Raw genomic sequence first — 19781 nt, forward strand, 5'->3', positions numbered from 1 at the left:
TGGGTCCTCCCCAGGACTGATGCCTCAAAAACATTTGAATAATTGTTACGACATGAACGCAACTTACGTTAAAGCATAGAAAAGGCCGAGCAACTAGGACTTTTGGAGGGAAAAGCAATTTTTGCCTGGCACTCTAGCTCAATACAACTTGAGAAGAAAACACGAGAAAATAGATTCTTAGATTACACAATGACAACGAAGCAACTGGCAACCTGCACAGGATTGTTCTTTCATGCGCACTATGGAAAGTAGAAACTACGTACCTCAAGCAGGCCATTCTTTTAGCTTGAACCAACGAAGCAGATGCCGACCAAGACATCTTTTAAAGTCGCAAACAAACTGAGATGACCGTGCGAAATAAGTTTTTGGACTGGGAAGAGACCGGCACTTTCATCGGAGCGTTCCCACTGCCCTCTTGTACGTGTACCACCTTGCTACCAAGAGATAAGCTCCCAAGTTGAGCACGCTGAGGACCGTCAACAGCCAAAAGAAGTAATGGAGGTGACCGTAGTTCAGATTGTCCGGTATCCATCCCAGCCTCCCGTGTCTTGTACTAATACTCGTGACAATAGTCACCAGGAGAGAGCTCAAGTAGCTCCCGAGTGCATTTGTTGTGAGCGAGAGAGCGGAGCACGTGCTCCTCATGGCATCGGGCGCTTGCTCGTAGAAAAACTCCAATTGGCCAATGAACGTGAACACTTCCGCACAACCGATAAGGAAGTACGGGGGGACCTGCCAGAATATCGACATCGGTACGTACTTGTAATTGTAGTAGTCATGCCTCCTTACCATCTTTAGCCTAATCACCTCTAGTATTGCTGCCGATATCATGGCGAAGATGGATATGAAGAGACCGATCCCCATTCTCTGCAGTTGGGTTAAGCCGCTTTTGTGACCCGTGAATCTCCTCGCCACTGGAACAATGACGCGGTCGTATATAGGGACCCAGAATATGACGCTCAGGGTGTCAAAGATGGAGAGAGAGGCTGCTGGAATCTTGAAGCTGGAGTTTCCAACATGAGGGTCCATAGTATAGCCTTGTAAAACAAATAAAGTACCCATCTGGTTGCACACAGTAGCAAAGACGATTCCGGTTGCCCATATAGGAAGCAGTCGTATGATCGCCTTCAACTCCTCCACTTGGGTGACGGTGCACAGCCTCCATGGATTCACGGGTTCCTTAATGCGGTCGGTTGGTGTTTCCACAGCAGCCTTGTCGAAGAAACTGCAGATTAAGAAAATGCAAAGAAACTATCGTTAGGACAAGCAAGTGTGCTGAAGGATTTCTTGGAGTAAAGTAGAGCCAATTCGGAAATTAAATTTCACCATACTCTCTTGAGGGTTGCAGATTGGAGTTCTATTTTCTTCTCTTTCGTGTGGAATCGAGTTAGTATTTGTACCCTAATTGTCTCACATAAACAGCAGCATAACCTTGGAACTAACAATCATGCAATTGATACAGTATGTGCTGCACGATTGAGAAATACGTTGGGACTGCTCACTTTCAACCAACTCAGGTGACTGACTAATTTAACCAGAATGAACTGAGGAATCCTGATCAAAGTTTGATTGAACAGTGCAATCACACAACTGCAATTTGAGGCACTAACCTCAAATCTTGGGTGTGATCATGCTTGCGGCTTCCTTTGATTGAAGACTCGGCATCTGCAGTCTCATACAGTAGAGACTTGTCAGCCGGTACTTCCACTCGATATTTTCTGAAGGACGCCACCACCACCTGACAGAGGCGCGTGAGGGGGCTCCCTCCGGGTTTTTGGTTACGAAAAAGGCGCGTGCCCGAAAAGAGAGTACATACTGCGATTACCATAGCAGCTGCTGGAATGCCGAAACCCAACCCCCAACCCACATTGTCTTGTATATAGACCAAAACAGAGCCCGCAATGAGCGCGCCTATATTGATTGATAAATAAAACCAGTTGAAGAAAGAACCCTTGTGCTTCTTCTCGACCTCATCAGCATCGTCAAATTGATCGGCTCCATAGGATGAGACACAAGGCTTGATCCCTCCAGTCCCTAGGGCTATGAGATAGAGTGCTATAAAGCACACTGCACTTTGTATGTCCGTAGCATGGCAATTATCTTTTGCCGTACAGCTCGGCTTTAGTCCCGGGACTGAAGCCGACAGCGTCAGCAGTGTCATCCCCTGTGAATCATGATATAATAAGTAAACCTTGCTGAATCTTAGTTGATTGTAAACAGTATGCTATTGGTTCTAGTTGGTAAGATATCTATGTGAATGTTGAACAAAGAAATGCGGAACCCCTAATTTGTGAAGCACAAACTGTGCAGGTTGATTATCAAGTACTCAGAAGAGGAAAGACATGTAGTGTCACTTACGAAAACATAGATAATCGAGAAGATTGCTATAGTCCAATATCTCCCAAGATAGGCATCGGCGATAAAAGCTCCAATCAAAGGAGTGATGTAGCACGTTCCTCCCCAGTTTGAAACATTGTTAGAAGCGGTCGTACTGTGTTGATGCAAGCGGAGCTTAAAGTAAAGCACCAGATTGGAGCGCATGCCATAGTATGCCAGCCTTTCACAACATTCATTGCCTATTGATAAGTCAAAGATAACATAAGCATATATCCCTTCTGTGAATAATAAGGTTCACTTGAGCTCTTTATGGAAGTGGTTGTGAGAAGTACCTAGAATAAAAGGGCAGGCCTTCCATGTTCCGGTTTTCTTTTTGTTGGCCGGGTCGCCTTTGTAGTCCACCGTTCCATCATTCGTGTAAACATCTTCTTCTGCCATGTGGTTTTGGCGATTCTCGTCTTTGCGTTGATTTGTCTCAATTTGGCTTCCCGCCAAGTGGTCGAGGAAGCTATAATGTCTTCAGGCTGCAGTAGAGTAGCACGATTCACATAAAGCCTTTCTGCCTTCATTTCTCCACAAAGGCGAAATTACTAAAGTTACATTTGTGAAAGAGCGACAAATCGACAAACTGTGGTCAGGTTCGCCATTTCAAATTTCACTAAGTGGTTGAAAAACTATGCTGTTTTTAAGGTGGATGGACTCGTGAAGTCAAAATATATTCTTTTCCGGTCTATCGCACCAGCTCATATGTTTCTTAATCCCGATTCTAATCTTGGAAATGGACCAGCAAACAGCACCATCACTCATGAAACAAAGCAGCAAAGTACTACAACTTCAGAGGCAGATCTGGCAGAATGCAAATAGATGTCCCAATCCAATCCAGCATAACAAGTGTAAATAACTAACTAAGCCCGACATAATCACGAGTCGAGCCTGCATAAATAACCGAGTCGAAGTAAATAATACCACGAGAATCTTCAAAACCAATATCACAATTTGGCGAGCGAGCGAGCGAGCTCAATTGCTGCTCTATACTAGCACCCTAACTCCCGATGCTTGTGACGAGCATTTGTGGCCACACAAAGGGGATGATGAAGATCAGACTCTCTAACTTGACTTTCTAAACAATGGCGATTGGGCTAATGGAGCACAATCCAGTCAGCGCAAGTATTGTAGATCTCTCAAGAGTTTGCAGCGCGAAGGAACTTCCGTGTGATCGTGAAAGTGGGCTAATCAAGAGCGCGCCCACACAATTCATCCCGCTGGTTGAACCCAGTTACAGTGATCAGCACAAGATGTGGGCGGGAACGACCCACGAGCGCTCGCAGAACTCAAAGCTCAACAACCGGAAAGTCAACCCACGAGTCCTTGACTGACTGACCATGACTGACGCATCTCATTTGCTTACAGGACCTGCAACTCTCGACCAACAGCTCGCCGAAGAAGAGAACAGCCAGAACAGAACAAAAAAAAAAAAAAACTGAAACGCTTGGCGAGGTCATCGTCTCAAGCTCGAAAGTGAAACAAAGATAGAGCAGCCCATGGCGAGGCTTCAATCTTGCCTGTGCGTCGGCTTCTTCCGGTGCTCAGAGAGAGACGGGGAGAGGGGAATGCTCATCAGCGGCCGGAGATTCTCCTGCGACGGAGATAGCTGAAGAAGACGGTGGTCGTTTTGAATCGCCCACCCAGCTTTGGGAACGAGGGAGCTTCACAAGCTCAGACCGTTTTACTCGAGCTCGCGGACAGTTAGCTCTTCCCAAGCAATGGCCGTTTAGCATTATCTTTTAATTTTTCATGTCCGCTCTTTTCTTATAATCTATTTTGTCGTTATGAAATTTATGATACAAGGTAAATTTAGCCAATCGCTTGCGCATTGCTTCTCCGTGACGTCTGGTTTCCATTGTCGAGCGGGCGATCCACCGTTGATGCGTGATTCATGCTCGGAAAACGAGCAGGGGAGGGACCAATCTCGGCGGAACATCGTACAGTCCATGAAAACGACGAGGGCAGAGCAGACAATGAAGAGTGGCCGGTAAGTCCGGGCGCTCCTTTTGGACCTGTCTGAGGATTGACGATGATGTCGTTGTGGACAGGAGAAAAACTGCAACACCATGTCTCTGTGGACTCTTCCACCTCTCACCTCGTCTCTGTCAAAGTAAGGAATGTAAGCCACCAATATGGCACGTAAGCAGAAAATATCAAATACTACGTGATAGAAGAGAGGAATGGTGCGCACCTTATTTGAAATCCATCGAAACTCAATACGGAACGGGGGCCATTCGGAACCCAAGCGCTTCCCCGTTATTCTCTCTTTGAAACACACACTGGCCGAATTAGAGTGCCACTCACGAACGGGGTGTGTTCTTCCTTTGTGTGAGTTCACTTGTGCGTCAAAGGGTAGAGGAGGAAATTGAGCGCTATTTATCAAGTTTTCAGCCATGGCCCCTTCATCATGGGCCGGGTTTAACTCAACCCATACTAGCCAACCCATATTAAATCGATTACGAATCCTTATATCTTGTCTTATTAGACCAACTCGTAAAACGGTAAATAACAATTTCAATAAATGTAAGCTCATTTAGAAAAATTCTTACATTCTCCCACTTTGGCTATATTAATTGTAATCGTCTTGTATGTACGCACCTTTATGCTGGTCTAGAGATATTCTTGATAATCAATCCAACCCCATAAAGCCTCAAGCATTGTATCATGGCTGTAATTGCATCAATAGACACAGAGACTTACATGATCACGAATGCCTTTAACTCTATTGATATGGATTTAATATGGTAATATGGAAATGGATAATACCTTACAAAATAGTGATTATTTACGTGTCATCCCCTTTGTCGGTTACATTCTCTCTCCTTATGTATCACAAAACTTGATATGCCACTAGAAAATATTCTTTGTGTTTTCAACGAACCTACATATGCATTGTCCTTATGGTTAACTTTACTTTATGTATAACAAGACATATATTCAAGGCTAATAATTAAATGCCCCTAACCTTTAATCAAGGTATACACGTACCTTATGATTTTCACCGGATATATGTCACCACAACCGTTGACAACGGCCAACAGAAGTGACATTTCACTTGCACGAGCACGTGACAATGCTTGGGCTAACTCCTGGCGTCCTCTAGTGGCATACAACCACTCTGAATGGTCTTCTAAAAAAGATTTATTCGGCTATGTGATCAAAACTAAAATTTACGGAAGAAACACGCACAAAATAGGCTGAAAATCTTGACATTCACCGGTAATCGTCTCGCGCTAACTTTGTTCAGAACCCAAATGCTTCTCCTCTATTTCCTCTCCAAAACACTGGCCGAATGAGAGTGTTACTCACGAGTGGGTGTGTTCTTCCTTTATGTGAGTTCATTTATGCGTCGGAGGGTAAATGAGGGACTTGAGCGCTATTTATAGAGTTTCAAGCCGCGAGTCCTTTCATAATGGGCTGAATCTAACTCGGTCCACACTAACCAACCCATATTAAATTGATTAATTATCCTTAATCTTATTAGATTAATCCGTAAAACGGTAAATAACGATTTCAATTAAAGTAAGCAGGAATATTAAGACAAATGGCCCCTAACACATGTGTATGTCTCACATGGCGGCTGTCTCCAAGTTCTCGGTTCCTTGAGTTCTCGGCTCTGCTGCTGGGTTAGTCTTCGAGCCTCAATCATCTTTCAAGCGACCTGACCTAAACCCCAACACCGCACCGCCGATCGCCAAATAATATTACCCTCTCCCCCTAACCGGGTACATGTGCGACCACTTGCGGTTGTAGGAGCCTGTTTGTGAAGTTTACCCTTGCTGAAAAGTAGCCAACACCTTTAGCAATGTCCGGGCTCAGAGGAAGAGAAATATGTGACTATCCCCATATGTTATAGTCCACTAAAGGACGGTGACCGTGCGCTCGCAATCCTTGCAACTCTCAAGTCCGAAAACCGAACTATTAGCTTCAAACCAACGATATCACCGGACTAGTTCCAGCTTCAAAATGCGGAACAAATGGAACCATTCAATGAACCAACACCGGTTCGGTTTAATCGGCGGTATTTTATCATCTCTTTGGCTCTCTTGCGGGGGTAATAACAGAAGAGCAGGCGTAATAGGACGATGGATTCTTGCTTCACACAAAGCCTTGCGTTTCTAGTTTTTTCGAGTTTTCCCCTCTGTTCTCTGTCTCATCGGTAAACGGATGGATTGCTGTTCCACTGCCACCAACAGACAACACACAGATCGGTTGCTTTTCTAAGCCAACTGACTGCAACATCTTTCTTGGTAAGGATTGGATTCGAACTACGAACCAAAATCATTAGCCGAACGGACGTGTTCTCGGTCCTCTCTCATCTCAACTCCACCGATGCTTTCACGAGTCTTCTGACTCTGCTATTGTTCTTCTTTCTTGCGAATAAAAACCATGAAAAGGAGGAGTCCCACATAGGGAACGCTAAAAGAGTCACGGACCGGAGCGGGCGACAAAATAGGAGGCGAGGCGGCCTTTCAAAGCATACCTTTCTCGGCCTTTTGGTTAAGATCAAGTGTAGTATCTGTTCTTATCGGTTTAATATCCGATACGTGGGCCATCGGTCCACATGATATTAAATTAATTTTTGTAGGGGGAGAGGCTGCTACGGTGGCTTGCTTCTGGGCCTCTCGTGTGTAGCTCCGGCGTCACACTACGGCCCTTGCACGGCGCACCCCACCCAAGCCTAGTTGAATTTTGCTTTTGTTGATGCATCAAGGCTGCACGATCTATTTTCTGTTGAGTCGGTTTGTTAGAGTCCTATTTTGTAGGGTCGTTTAGTTGCATGTTATCTATTCCGTTAGTTTGTTGCGGATTTATTCTATTAGTTTGTTGCGGATTTATTTTGTTAGTTTGTTGCAGATTTTTTTGGATCAAGCAATCTGTTGCTTAGTGGGTAACGTGTGTTTAGTGGGCAACAAACAAAGTTTTAGTATGTACTTAAGTATTTTTCAGTTTTTCGAATAAAGTGAAGTAGTTTTTCCTTTCCATACGTTCTACTTGCTGCAAATACATAGCTTTTGCTGTCAATTCTTCTTTTTGTTCTTTGAGAAAACAACATTGGTATCAGAGCCTTCTTGATCTTAAGGGGCCGTGAGTGACTTGTGAGATTGATTGAGAGGAGTGTACGCATCCATAGAAGACGAAGGCAAGATGGAGACAGGATCGAGTGTTTTTTCAATGACTCCACCGGTGTTTGATGGAGAAAATTATCAAGCCTGGGCAGTGAGAATGCAAGCCTATCTAGAAGGTTGTGATTTTTGGGAAGCTGTGGAACAAGATTATGAAGTTGCTCCCCTTCCCGACAATCCAACCATCAATCAGATCAAGCTTCACAAGGAGAGGACAACAAGGAAGGCAAAGGCAAAGTCTTGTTTATATCTTCTTTGTCTCACCTGCTATTTTCAGCAGAATTATGGCTTGTGAATCAGCCAAAGCTATCTGGGACTTCCTCAAAGCCGAGTATCAAGGAGATGAGAGGATCAGAAGCATGAAGGGGCTAAATCTGATCACAGAATTCGAGAGGCTGCGGATGAAGGAGTCTGAGACAATTAAGGAGTATTCTGATAAGTTGACAAGCATTGCAAATCAGGCAAGAGTTCTAGACACCGACCTCTACGATAATAAGCTAGTGCAGAAAATTCTTGTCTCTTTGCCCAAAAGGTTTGAGGCAACCATTGCCTCTTTGGAGAATACCAAGGATTTGTCTCAAATCAAGTTGGCAGAATTGCTTAGTGCTCTGCAAGCACAAGAGCAGAGGAGGTTAATGAGTTTGGAAGGAAGTACGGAAGGAGCTTTGCAGGCCAAAGAACAACGGAATGTAGGAGGGAAAGGCAAGAAGTGGAAAGGGAAGAAATGGAATGGCAGTAGTGGTTCGGAAGCTGCTGCAAGAGAGAACAGTGCGGGTAACTCCAAGAACAATTGGGGAAGGTATTCCTCATGTCGACCTTGTGGAAAACAGAATCATCCGCACTTTAGGTGTTGGAAGAGGCCGGATGTAAAGTGCAGAAAATGTCATAAGCTTGGACACATTGAGAAGTTTTGCAAAGAGAAGGGAGATCAATAGCAAGGTGAGGCACATGCCGCAACCCAACAAGAGGTAGATCAACTGTTTGTTGCCTCTTGTTTCTCTTCTAGTACTCCATGTGAAAGTTGGCTTGTTGATAGTGGTTGCACAAACCACATGACAAGTGATGAAAAGTTATTTATAGATCTTGATAAGTCATTGAAGTCAAGAGTGAGGATTGGGAATGGGGAGTACTTAGAAGTAAAAGGTAAAGGGACTGTAGCAATAGAGAGTTGTGAGGGAACTAAGCTGGTTTCTGATGTGATGTATGTGCACGAGATTGATCGGAATTTGCTGAGTGTGGGACAGTTGGTAGAAAAGGGATTTAAGGTGATATTTGAAGAGGGGAAGTGTTTAATCTTTGACTCCGGTGGTCGGGAGCTGTTCAAGATAAAGATGCAACAGAAGAGTTTTTTCTCTGAATCCTCTCGAGAAAAAGCAAGTGGCATTCAAGTGCCCGGCCGTTGATTCGGAGATATGGCACAAGAGGCTGGGGCACTTTCATCACAAAGGCGTCTTTGTTCATTCAAAGGAATGAAATGGCAACCGGGTTACCAAGCCTGGAGGAGCAAATCACAAAGTGCAAGGCTTGTTTGGTGGACAAACAGACAAGACTTCCCTTCAAGGAATCCACTTGGAGAGCTACAGAGAAACTGCAGGTGATTCATATAGATCTCTGTGGTCCACAAGTGACTCCTTCACTAAATGGCAACAGGTATTTCATTATTTTCATTGATGATTATACCGGAATGTGCTGGATTTACTTCATGAAGCAAAAGTCAGAAGTTGCTGAGGTATTTCTGAAGTTTAAAAGATGGGTTGAGAACCAAAGTGGTTGTAAGATTCGGGTCATCGGATCTGATAATGGAACAGAATACACCTTGCAGAGGTTTAATTCTTTCTGTGAAGAGGCTGGAATTGAGCATCAGCTTACCGCTCCCTACTCTCCACAGCAAAATGGAGTAAATGAGAGGAAGAATAGAACCATTATGGAGATGACTAGGTGTCTGCTGCATGAGAAGAATCACGCAAAAGAATTTTGGGCAGAAGCGACAAACACAACAGTTTTTTTGCTGAATAGGCTGCCTACAAGGGTATTGGAGAAGAAAACTCCCTTTGAAGCTTGGTTTGGTGTCAAGCCAATTCTAAGAAATTTGAAGGTGTTTGGTTGTGCGTGTTTTTCTCATATTCCACACATCAAGAGAGACAAGTGGGGAGAAAAGCTGAACCTGGAATCTTTGTTGGCTATAGTTTAGTGTCAAAAGCCTACAGGATCTTTCAACCACAAACGGGGAAGGTGATCACTAGTAGGGATGTTCAATTCCTAGAAGATGAGCAATGGGGCTGGACAGATGAGTTACAAGGGAAGCACAAGGAGGTCTCACTTGGAACGACCAGTGGTAGATGATGTTCCAGTTAGAGGTACTAGATCTACGGCGATATATATCAGAGGTGTATTGTGGCTGTTTTGGAACCTGCTGGTTATGAGGAAGCTAAAAGTGATCAGAAGTGGATGAATGCAATGAAGGAAGAGTTGACTATGATAGAAAAGAACCAGACATGGGAGCTAGTGGAGAGGCCCGAAGACGGGAAGGTAATTGGAGTAAAATGGGTTTTCGGGACCAAACTCAATCCCGATGGCTCGGTGAATAAGCATAAGGCCAGGTTGGTGGTGAAGGGATATGCACAGGTTTGGGGAGTTGATTTCTCGGAAACCTTTGCTCCTGTTGCAAGATTAGATACAATTAGAATGACTCTTGCTTTGGCAGCTCAACAAGGATGGAAGGTGTATCGGTTAGATGTGAAATCTGCTTTTTTGAATGGAGTATTGCGGGAGGAGATTTATGTTGAGCAGCCGGAAGGTTTTGTCACACCAGGCCGGGAGGAGAAAGTTTATTTGTTGAAAAAGGCTCTCTATGGCTTGAGGCAAGCTCCCAGAGCATGGTATAGTAAGATGGATGAGCACTTGCTGGGTCTAGGTTTCAAGAAAAGTCTTAGTGAATCCACTCTATATGTTAAGAGGTTAGTATCCGACTTAGTGGTGGTGTCTCTTTATGTAGATGATATGCTGGTGACAGGAAATAATAGTGCTCAGATTATTGCATTTAAGCAAGAGATGATGAAGATGTTTGAAATGACTGATCTTGGTGAGATGTCATATTTTCTAGGGATGGAGATTAGGCGGACTCGGAATGAAATTTTTATCCGTCGGAAGAAGTACTTGAAGGAGATCCTGAAGAGATTCAACATGGAGGAGTGCAAGAGTATGAGTACTCCAATGGGTCGGAAGGAAAAGTTTCAAAAGAAGGATGGATCAGAACCTGCAGATGAAAGAGTTTATAGAAGTTTGATCGTTTGTCTAATGTATCTCACTGCAACTAGGCCGGACATCATGTTTCTTGTAAGTGTCTTGTCTAGATTTCTTAATTGTGCAAGTCGGTTGCATAAGATAGCTGCAAAGAGGGTGTTGAGGTACTTGAAAGGTACTCTTTCATATGGAATTAAGTTCCGCAAAATTCGGGAGTTTAAGTTGCGGGTGGGTATTCGATAATGATGGGCGGGATCGAGTGGATGATATGAGGAGCACTTCAGGTTATTGCTTTACATTTGGGTCGGCATGCTTTTCCTGGTGTTCAAAGAAGCGGGAAATAGTAGCACAATCAAGCTATGAAGCTGAGTTTATTGCAGCTATTGCGGCTGTGAATCAAGCATTATGGTTGAAGAAGGCGATGGATGATCTGCATTTGGTGCAAGAAGAAGGCATAGAAGTATTTGTGGACAATCAAGCTACTCTGGCCATTTCACGTAATCCAGTATTTCATGGAAAAACAAAGCATTTTAAGGTCGGGTATTTCTTCTTGAGAGAAGTGCAAAAGGCTGGAGAGGTGAACCTGGTGTCTTGCAGTTCAGAAAATCAAATTGCAGATATATTCACTAAGTCGTTTCATGTTGGTCGATTCGAACTTCTCGGGGCAAAGTTAGGAGTGTGCAGCACTTGATCCAGGAGGAGAGTGTTGATGCATCAAGGTTGCACGATCTATTTTCTGTTGAGTCGGTTTGTTAGAGTCCTATTTTGTAGGGTCGTTTAGTTGCATGTCATCTATTCTGTTAGTTTGTTGCAGATTTATTCTATTAGTTTGTTGCAGATTTATTTTGTTAGTTTGTTGCAGATTTTTATGGATCAAGCAATCTGTTGCTTAGTGGGTAACGTGTGTTTAGTGGGCAACAAACAAAGTTGTAGTATGTACTTAAGTATTTTTCAGTTTTCTGAATAAAGTGAAGTAGTTTTTCCTTTCCATACATTCTACTTGCTGCAAATACATAGCTTTTGCTGTCAATTCTTCTTTTTGTTCTTTGAGAAAACAACAGCTTTCACTTGTGATTCTTCAATATGGTTCTTCTTGTTCCATGTATAGACCAAGAACATATTGACGGGTCTCTTGTTTTTCACTCAATTAGCAAATGTTGGGTTTAGGATTGGGGGTCGAGGGTCGAGGCTTGAAGATGCACAAGGTCTGCTCGTGCAAGGACAGAAAAAACTGATCGTTGTTTCGTGTCGTCTGTTGTCGGGTCCTCCCCAGGACTGACGCCTCAAAAACATTTGAATTATTGTTACGGCACGAACCCAACTTACGTTAAAGCATAGAAAAGGCTGAGCAACTAGGACTTTTGGAGGGAAAAGCAATTTTTGCCTGGCACTTTAGCTCAATCCAACGTGAAAAGAACCACGAGAAAATAGATTGCGTTATACTTTTTCTTTCACTTCCATTTTTGTTTCTTAGATTACACAATGACACAGACGTGAAGCGATCGGGAACCTGCACAGAATTGTTCTCTCATGCACACAACAGAAAGTAGAGACTATGCACTTTAAGCAGGCCAATCTTTTAGCTTGAACCAGCAGAAGCAGATGCCTATCAAGACATCTGTTAAAGTCGCAAACAAAGATGACGTCACTGTGGAAACAAGTTCTTGGACTGGAAGAGACACTACCGTACTTTCAACGGAGCGTCCCCACCGCCTTCTTATATGTGTACCACCTCGCTATCAAGAGAAAAGCTCCCAAGTTGATCACGCTGAGGACCGCCAAGAGCCAAAAGAAGTATTGGAGGTGACCGTAGTTCAGATTGTCCGGTATCCATCCCAGCTTCCCGTGTCTCGTACTAATTCTTGTGACAATAGTCACAAGGAGCGAGCTCAAGTAGTTTCCGAGTGCATTTGTGGTGAGCTGGAGAGCAGAGCACATGCTCCTCATGGCATCGGGCGCTTGTTCGTAGAAGAACTCCAATTGCCCGATGAAGGTGAACACTTCTGCACAACCGATGAGGAAGTACTGGGGGACCTGCCAGAATATTGACATCGGTACGTACTCATAATTGTAGTAGTCATGCCTCCTTACCATCTTAAGTCTAACCACCTCTAGTATTGCTGCCGATATCATGGCGAAGATGGATATGAAGAGGCCGATCCCCATTCTTTGCAGTTGGGTTAAACCGCTTTTGTGACCCGTGAATCGCCTTGCCACTGGAATAATGATGCGGTCATATATAGGGACCCAGAATAGGACACTGAGGGTGTCGAAGATGGCGAGAGAGGCTGCTGGAATTTTGAAACTAGAGTTTCCAACATGAGGGTCCATAGTATAGCCTTGTAAAACAAACAAGGTACTCATCTGGTTGTACACAGTAGCAAAGATGATTCCGGTGGCCCATACAGGAAGCAGCCGTATTATTGCCTTTAACTCCTCCACTTGGGTGACGGTGCACAGCCTCCATGGAGTCACGGGTTCCTTAATGTGATCGGTTTGTGTTTCCACAGCAGCTTTGTCAAAGAAACTGCAGGGTTAGAAAATGTGAAGAAAGTAATGTTAGGACAAGCGAGTGTGCTGAAGGATTTCTTGAAATGTAAAGTATCCTAACATAATTAAACAGTAATGGATGAGAGTTAAAATTTGTATCCTAACTCTCTTGTAAACAGCAGTATAACCTTGGAACTAACAATCATGAAATTGTGCTGGATGATTAAGAAACACGTTGGAACTGCTCACTTTCGACCAACTCAGGTGACCGACTAATTTAATCTGAATAAATTGAGGAATCCTGATCTAAGCATGGTTGAACAGTGCATTCACACAAACGCAATTTGAAGCTCTAACCTCAAATCTTGGGTATGATCAAGCTTGCGGCTTCCTTTGATTGAAGACTCGGCATCTGCCGTCTCGTACAGTAGAGACTTGTCAGCAGGTACTTCCACTCGATATTTTTTGAAGGATGCCACCACCACCTGACAGAGGCGTGTGAGGGGGCTCCCTCCAGGTTTTTGGTTACGATAAAGGCGCGTGCCCGAAAAGAAAGTACATACTGCAATTGCCATTGTAGCCGCTGGAATGCCGAAACCCAATCCCCAACCCACATTGTCTTGTATATAGACCAAAACAGAGGAAGCAATGAGTGCGCCTATATTGATTGAGAAATAAAACCAGTTGAAGAAAGAACCCTTGCGTTTCTTCTCAGCCTCATCAGCATCGTCAAATTGATCGGCTCCGTAGGATGAGACACAAGGCTTGATCCCTCCAGTCCCCAGGGCTATGAGATAGAGTGCTATAAAGCACACCGCACTTTGGATATTCGTAGCATGACAATTATCTTTCCCTGTACAGCTCGGCTTTAGTCCAGTGACTGATGCCGAGAGCGTCAGCAGTGTCATCCCCTGTGTATAATGATATATAATAAGTAAACCTTGCTGAATCTTAGTTGATTGTAAACAGTATGCTATTGGTTCTAGTTGGTGAGATATCTTTGTGAATGTACAACAAAGAAATGCGGAACCCCCAATTTGTGCAGACAAAATGTGCAGGTTGATTATCAAGTACTCAGGAGAGGAAAGATATGTAATGTCACTTACAAAAACATAGATAATTGAGAAGCATGCTATAGTCCAATATCTCCCAAGATAGGCATCGGCGATAAAAGCTCCAATCAAAGGAGTGATGTAGCACGTTCCTCCCCAGTTTGAAACATTGTTAGAAGCGGTCGTACTGTGTTGATGCAATCGGAGCTTAAAGTAAAGCACCAGATTGGTGCTCATGCCATAGTATGCCAGCCTTTCACAACATTCATTGCCTATTGACAAGACAAAGATAACATAAGCATATTCTTTCTGTGAATAATAATGTTCAATTGAGCTCTTTAAGGAAGTGGTTGTGAGAAGTACCTAGAATAAAGGGGCAGGCCTTCCACGTTCCAGTTTTCTCTTTGTTGGCAGGGTCGCCTTTGTAGTCCACCGTTCCATCTTTCGTGTAGACATCGTCTTCCCCCATGTGGTTTTGGCACTTCTCGTCTATGCTTCGATTCGTCTCGATTTGGCTTCTCGACAAATGGTTGCTGAAGCTATAATGTCTTCAGGCTGCAGTAGAGAAGCACGATTCACATAAAGTCTTTCTGCCTTCATATCTCCACAAAGGCGAAATCACTTTAAGTTCCATTTGCGAGAAAGCAACAAATCAAGAACTGCGGTCAGGATCACCATTTCAAAATTCACTAAGGGAATGAAAATTTATGCTCTTTTTAAGGTGGATTTGTGATGTAAAAATTTATTTGTGTCCGGTCTACCGCACCGGCTTATATATTACTTAATCCCAGTCCTAATCTTGGAAATGGACCAGTAAACAGCACCATCACTCATGAAGCAAAACAGCAAAGTACTACAACTTCAGAGGCAGACCTGGCAGAATGCAAATAGTTATTCAAATCCAATCCAGTTTAACAAGTGTAAATAACTAACTAAGCCCGACATAATCACAAGTCGAGCCTGCATAAATAATCGACTAGAAGTAAATAATACCACGAGAATCTTCAAAACCAATATCACAATTTGGCGAGCGAGCGAGCTCAATTGCTGCTCTATACTAGCACCCTAACTCCCGATGCTTGTGACGAGCATTTGTGGCCACATAAAGGGGATGATGAAGATCAGACGCTCTAACTTGACTTTCTAAACAATGGCGATTGGGCTAATGGAGCACAATCCAGTCAGCACAAGTATTGTCGATCTTTTACTACTCTTTCAAGAGTTTGCAGCGCGAAGGAACTTCCGTGTGATCGTGAAAGTCGGCTAATCAAGAGTGCGCCCGCACAATTCAACCCACTGGTTCAACCCAGCTACAGTGATCAGCTCAAGATGTGGCTGGGAATGACGCACGAGCGCTCACAGAACTCGAAGCTCAAGAACGGGGAAGTCAACCCACGAGTCCTTGACTGTCCACGACTGACGCAAGACAGCGCAGCTCATTTGCTCACAGGACCTGCAACTCTCGACCAACAGCTCGCCCATAAGAAGAAAACAGCGAAACGGAAAAAAACCGAAACGCTTGGCGAGGTCATGGTCTCGAGCTCAAAAGTGAAGCAAAGACAGAGCAGCCCATGGAGAAGACTCGAATCTTACCCGCACGTCGAGCTTCGTCGTCGCGTTGCACGGTGCTCAGACAGAGAGAGAGAGAGGAATGCTCATCAGCGGCCGGAGATTCTCCTGCGACGGGGAGAGCGAACAAGACGGTGGTCGTTTTGAATCGCCCCACCAGCGTTGTGAACGAGGGAAGGAGCTTTATAAGCGCAGACCGTTTTGCTCGCGCTCGCAGACAAGTCAGCTTTGCTTTCCCGAGCAATGTGCCTTTCCGCATTATCTTTTAATACTTCATTTCACATTGCCTCTCCGTGACGTCTGGCTTACCATTGATGCGACCCTTTTCTCACCTTAGGATGATAGCTGTGTGGACCTGTAGAAACGGCTGTTCAGGAATGAATCTTTTGGACTCATACGGATTTAAGACATGAATTGCTATAATTATTAATTATTATTAATTATTATTATTTTGCATCGTGTGAACACGAGAAAATATTAATATTTTGAAATTTGAGATTTGGACCGCTAAAGATACCACCACCATTATTCTGTTTGCCCTTGTCGCCGTCATCATTTCGGATTCCATCAACTAGGTCACTTTCTTGCCAATAAAAAAAAAAAAATGCCCAGAGAAAATTCTAACCCAATTTGGATTCCGTTGGCTCATTTCTTGATGTTTCCGAGGGCCAAAGAAAAAAAGAAGAAGAGAGAGACGAAGAAAAGGAGGAAAACAAAAAAAAAAACACTCGTTGGCTGATCCGGTGGATTGGTGCGAGAGCGTGTCGTGTTTGGAAAGCTCGTGCGATACGATTCGAGCTCCCGAGCGAACGCGCGATCCACCGTTGATGCGTGATCCATGTTCGGACAACGAGCAGGGGGGGGACCAATCTGGGCGGAACTTTGCATAGTTCCGCCGGTGAAAGTCAGACCAGACGATGAAGAAGCGGCCGGTGAAAGTCGGGCGCGCTCCTTTTGGACCTGTCTGAGGGTTGAGGACGATGTCGTTTTGGACCGCAGAAAAAAAAAAAGGCAAACCATGTCTCTGTGGACTTGTCCACCTCTCGCCTCTGTCTCTGTCAAAGCAAGGAAAGTCGAAACATGAAACAAATTATATAATTTTAATCTAAAATGTAACTTGATCTTTAATTTTAGCTCCAAAAAAAATCCGAATATGACGTTGCACGTTGGGCTAAAGTTTAGAAATCGTATCGAATAAACTAAAAATTCATGAATCACGTTATACAATGGGCTAAAGTTCGGGAATAGTGCGTGCCATTATCCCGTCCAATCAATAATATGTTTGTAACTTGGAAAATGAAGTCGGAAATTCTCTGGGTCATCTCCTAGCTTTAACACCTTAGTCGCAATTTTTAAACGGCTTTCACACTGTATAAACTGATTCATTCACACACTCGATAGACGTACATAGATTTTGCGATTTTTGACTTAGTCCAATTGTGATTTTCTTGAATATTCAACCGAGCAAAAAAGGCCAAGAGAATCGGCGGAATTTGAGATCGGGGCCACGATGTTGATGTGGGATGTGCTCCTCTCCTGTGGTTTTGGACCATCTTATGAGATAAGGGTGATTAGAAAGCGACGTAATCAGACATTAATGCGGTTTAATTAGTGGGGGACTTGCTGGAGCCGGTTGCTCCCTTTAGGAGTCTCCCTTAGCCTTGAGATTGGTACTACTTCGACTATTCTATGCTTTGTTGTGTGTCTACAATGTAAATTGTTAAATGTTTAGCCGAGTAACGTAGAACTTGAAAGAGGGACTGCGAGTCGGAGCTGCTCCTCATCTGATTGAAATTCTATTTTGCTGTCAATGGCCCCAGGTCAACTTCAGTTGCCGACTATTGGGTAGGTAAGAACAGTAGCCTCCTATGCCTGAAGTCATGAAGGGAAAGTTTCGGCTTCCTACTAGATCGACCTGTGCTTTGCACAGAATCAATCAGCGGACATGTTGACCTAGTACCCCTAGTTCTAACTTGCATATTCGATGACTAATCACCCGTAATGCAACCATTCAATTTATTATGCTCCTTAAAAGGAATGGGACGAACCTAGAACTAGAATGGAATATATATATATATATATATATCACGGAGAAGGTATTTCATATGATGATTTACCTTATATAACAGTGTCACAAGGTATAACAAGCCTATAAAAAGTAAGTGATTCTAAGATTCAAACGTTGGTAGGCCGACGTGAGCATATCATTCGACTGTAATTAGTTGATTCCACCTCATCAGCCGCATCAGCGTCGTGTGAAGCACCTTTACAGGACATAGAATATGGGAGAATCACCAAAATCCTAAACTTATTGCAATTGTGCCAATTCAATTCGTTTTTTTTTTTTTTGCTAATTCAGTCGTAAAATTTTTGTAATTGTGCCAATTTAATTCATCAAATCAAGTTTGGCTGGCCGGCGTTGACGTGAATGTCGTCCAGCATTGGCCTTTCGGCAACATAATAATCTAATTTTTTTATTTTCTTTTTCTTCCTTCTTTTTTTTCTTCCCTCTTCATTCTTTGGCCAATTGCCAGCGACCTCGCCCAGCCTGCCCATCTCTTGGCTATAGGAAGAGGAGGGAAGGAAAAAACAAAAGAAACAAGAAAAAGAAAAGAAAAAAAGGAAAAAGAATATAAACTAATAAAAAATTAGATTATTATGTCGTTGAAAGGCCAACATCGGCAGGTCCACGTCAAGACCGGCCGGTCAAAATTGGTATGATGAACAGAATTAAGCACAATTACAAAAAGTTTAGGACTCAATTGGCCACAAAAAAAAAATTTAAGATTGAATTGATACAATTATAGTAGATCTAAGACTTTTTTGATAATTTTCCCCACATACTATATACATCATAGGGTACCTTAACATATGCTAACTGTTGAAGAAGATAATCCTCATTGGTTACCCCAGAGGCTTCCCTGTATTTTCCGACGGTAGACTTGTGGTTGGACAAAATACGACTATGATCTTATGATGTTAAACCGGTCCTGTGGTCTTGTCTCGACACGACATTATGCGGATATTGGACGCACATTGTACCTTTTAGGCAAGTAAGAGATACACCTATTTGATTTCCCTGAGTTCGTTTACAATCGATTCAATAATCATCTATTTGGATATTATCAAATGAAAAAAAAAAAATTTCTAACCACAAATACATAAGAAAATGTACAAGTCTTAAGATGGTGATTGTCAATTCACTTCATACACAATCACAAGCATCTGCCCCCCCGCGTCTCCGGGTGTTATAAAAATCCAAGCTTTACCAGATAAAAGGTCGTTAACACCACGAGATCGGTACATAACGCCGAAGGACAAGTAGAGCAGGTAAGTCTGAAGTCCACCGTCCAGTGGATATGGAGAACAGTTACCAAAATCTATCCGAGAATTCAGGGATAGAACGTACGAAAGTAACTGCTACCAACAATTGCACATTGTACCTAGCTATAAATAGTCGGAGACGAATACATATCAATTTTACCCTACAATTTACTTTATTTGCTTTACTTTCATTGCACCTATCTTTATTGTTCAATTTATCTTTAAGTCGCACATTTACTTCCTGTCCGGAATCGCCACAAGAAACCGATTAAACATCAAATTCGAAGCTTGACGCCTTCGTTGAAAGATCTTTTGTCGCGAACATTTCCGGCGAGAAATCCTTGTTCTTAGTGCTCTAAATCAATAGTTTAACACCTTAGTCGCAGTTGGAGCGGCTTTCATGCTGAATGGATCGATTCATACGTAATTACGTGTATTGGGTCGATGTGTGGTTTTATGATTGGACCGATCCGATCGTATTGTCTTGAATAATATTCAACCGAGCAAAAGGCTCAGAAGATGGGCGGAATTCGAGCTCGCGGCCACGATGTTGATGTGGTGTGCGTTTTGCTTTTGTGGGGTTTAGACTATCTTA

At 43.3% G+C, this 19781-nt stretch overlaps 3 protein-coding genes and 1 non-coding gene across 12 annotated transcripts; 2 read left to right on the forward strand and 2 right to left on the reverse strand.

The window, feature by feature from the left end:
- Positions 1–174: 174 nt before the first annotated feature.
- LOC115736606 (protein NRT1/ PTR FAMILY 8.1-like) lies at positions 175–15927 on the reverse strand. Of its 6 annotated transcripts, none has more exons than XM_048284053.1 (6): positions 15887–15927; positions 14803–14848; positions 2670–2819; positions 2359–2576; positions 1611–2164; positions 175–1225 (listed from the first exon to the last, which is right to left on the reverse strand). In XM_048284053.1, exons 3-6 carry the CDS (start codon positions 2773–2775, stop codon positions 391–393), a joined length of 1713 nt encoding a protein of 570 aa, XP_048140010.1. In that variant the 5' UTR covers positions 2776–2819; positions 14803–14848; positions 15887–15927; the 3' UTR covers positions 175–390. The 6 variants fall into 6 exon arrangements, with proteins under 6 accessions (XP_048140010.1, XP_048140011.1, XP_048140008.1 ...); XM_048284054.1 differs by lacking the exon at positions 15887–15927 and adding an exon at positions 15060–15106; XM_048284051.1 differs by lacking the exons at positions 14803–14848; positions 15887–15927 and adding an exon at positions 15287–15409 and having other exon boundaries at positions 2670–3183.
- LOC115736832 lies at positions 6862–7057 on the forward strand. The gene has a single exon (XR_004014950.2). It is a non-coding gene; the product is annotated as a U2 spliceosomal RNA (small nuclear RNA).
- LOC125316265 lies at positions 7531–8911 on the forward strand. The gene is made up of 3 exons (XM_048284275.1): positions 7531–7745; positions 7789–8307; positions 8515–8911. Exons 1-3 carry the CDS (start codon positions 7531–7533, stop codon positions 8909–8911), a joined length of 1131 nt encoding a protein of 376 aa, XP_048140232.1.
- On the reverse strand, positions 12160–16014 carry LOC115736607 (protein NRT1/ PTR FAMILY 8.1-like). 4 transcript variants are annotated; one of them, XM_048284058.1, is made up of 5 exons: positions 15916–16014; positions 14657–14848; positions 14348–14565; positions 13599–14152; positions 12160–13278 (listed from the first exon to the last, which is right to left on the reverse strand). In XM_048284058.1, the coding sequence occupies exons 2-5, from the start codon at positions 14760–14762 to the stop codon at positions 12444–12446; spliced, it is 1713 nt and encodes a 570-aa protein (XP_048140015.1). In that variant the 5' UTR covers positions 14763–14848; positions 15916–16014; the 3' UTR covers positions 12160–12443. The 4 variants fall into 4 exon arrangements, with proteins under 4 accessions (XP_048140015.1, XP_030524241.1, XP_030524239.1 ...); XM_030668381.2 differs by lacking the exon at positions 15916–16014 and adding an exon at positions 15305–15411; XM_030668379.2 differs by lacking the exon at positions 15916–16014 and adding an exon at positions 15287–15390.
- Positions 16015–19781: the final 3767 nt, after the last annotated feature.

The sequence above is a fragment of the Rhodamnia argentea genome, chromosome 8 (genome assembly GCF_020921035.1).
Source record: "Rhodamnia argentea isolate NSW1041297 chromosome 8, ASM2092103v1, whole genome shotgun sequence".
In the NCBI taxonomy this organism is placed as follows: Eukaryota; Viridiplantae; Streptophyta; class Magnoliopsida; order Myrtales; family Myrtaceae; genus Rhodamnia; species Rhodamnia argentea.

What these genes read in the sequence shown, in the direction of transcription:
- LOC115736606 (XM_048284053.1), bottom strand. Translation starts at nt 2,775, where the DNA reads ATGGCAGAAGAAGATGTTTACACGAATGATGGAACGGTGGACTACAAA. An exon ending in TCTCGATTATCTATGTTTTC is followed by an intron (nt 2,165 to 2,358) that starts GTAAGTGACACT and finishes CATGATTCACAG; the next exon opens with GGGATGACACTGCTGACGCT. An exon ending in GATCACACCCAAGATTTGAG is followed by an intron (nt 1,226 to 1,610) that starts GTTAGTGCCTCA and finishes CTTAATCTGCAG; the next exon opens with TTTCTTCGACAAGGCTGCTG.
- LOC125316265 (XM_048284275.1), top strand. Translation starts at nt 7,531, where the DNA reads ATGGAGACAGGATCGAGTGTTTTTTCAATGACTCCACCGGTGTTTGAT. An exon ending in ACAAGGAAGGCAAAGGCAAA is followed by an intron (nt 7,746 to 7,788) that starts GTCTTGTTTATA and finishes TATTTTCAGCAG; the next exon opens with AATTATGGCTTGTGAATCAG. An exon ending in TCCAAGAACAATTGGGGAAG is followed by an intron (nt 8,308 to 8,514) that starts GTATTCCTCATG and finishes TTTCTCTTCTAG; the next exon opens with TACTCCATGTGAAAGTTGGC.
- LOC115736607 (XM_048284058.1), bottom strand. Translation starts at nt 14,762, where the DNA reads ATGGGGGAAGACGATGTCTACACGAAAGATGGAACGGTGGACTACAAA. An exon ending in TCTCAATTATCTATGTTTTT is followed by an intron (nt 14,153 to 14,347) that starts GTAAGTGACATT and finishes CATTATACACAG; the next exon opens with GGGATGACACTGCTGACGCT. An exon ending in GATCATACCCAAGATTTGAG is followed by an intron (nt 13,279 to 13,598) that starts GTTAGAGCTTCA and finishes CTAACCCTGCAG; the next exon opens with TTTCTTTGACAAAGCTGCTG.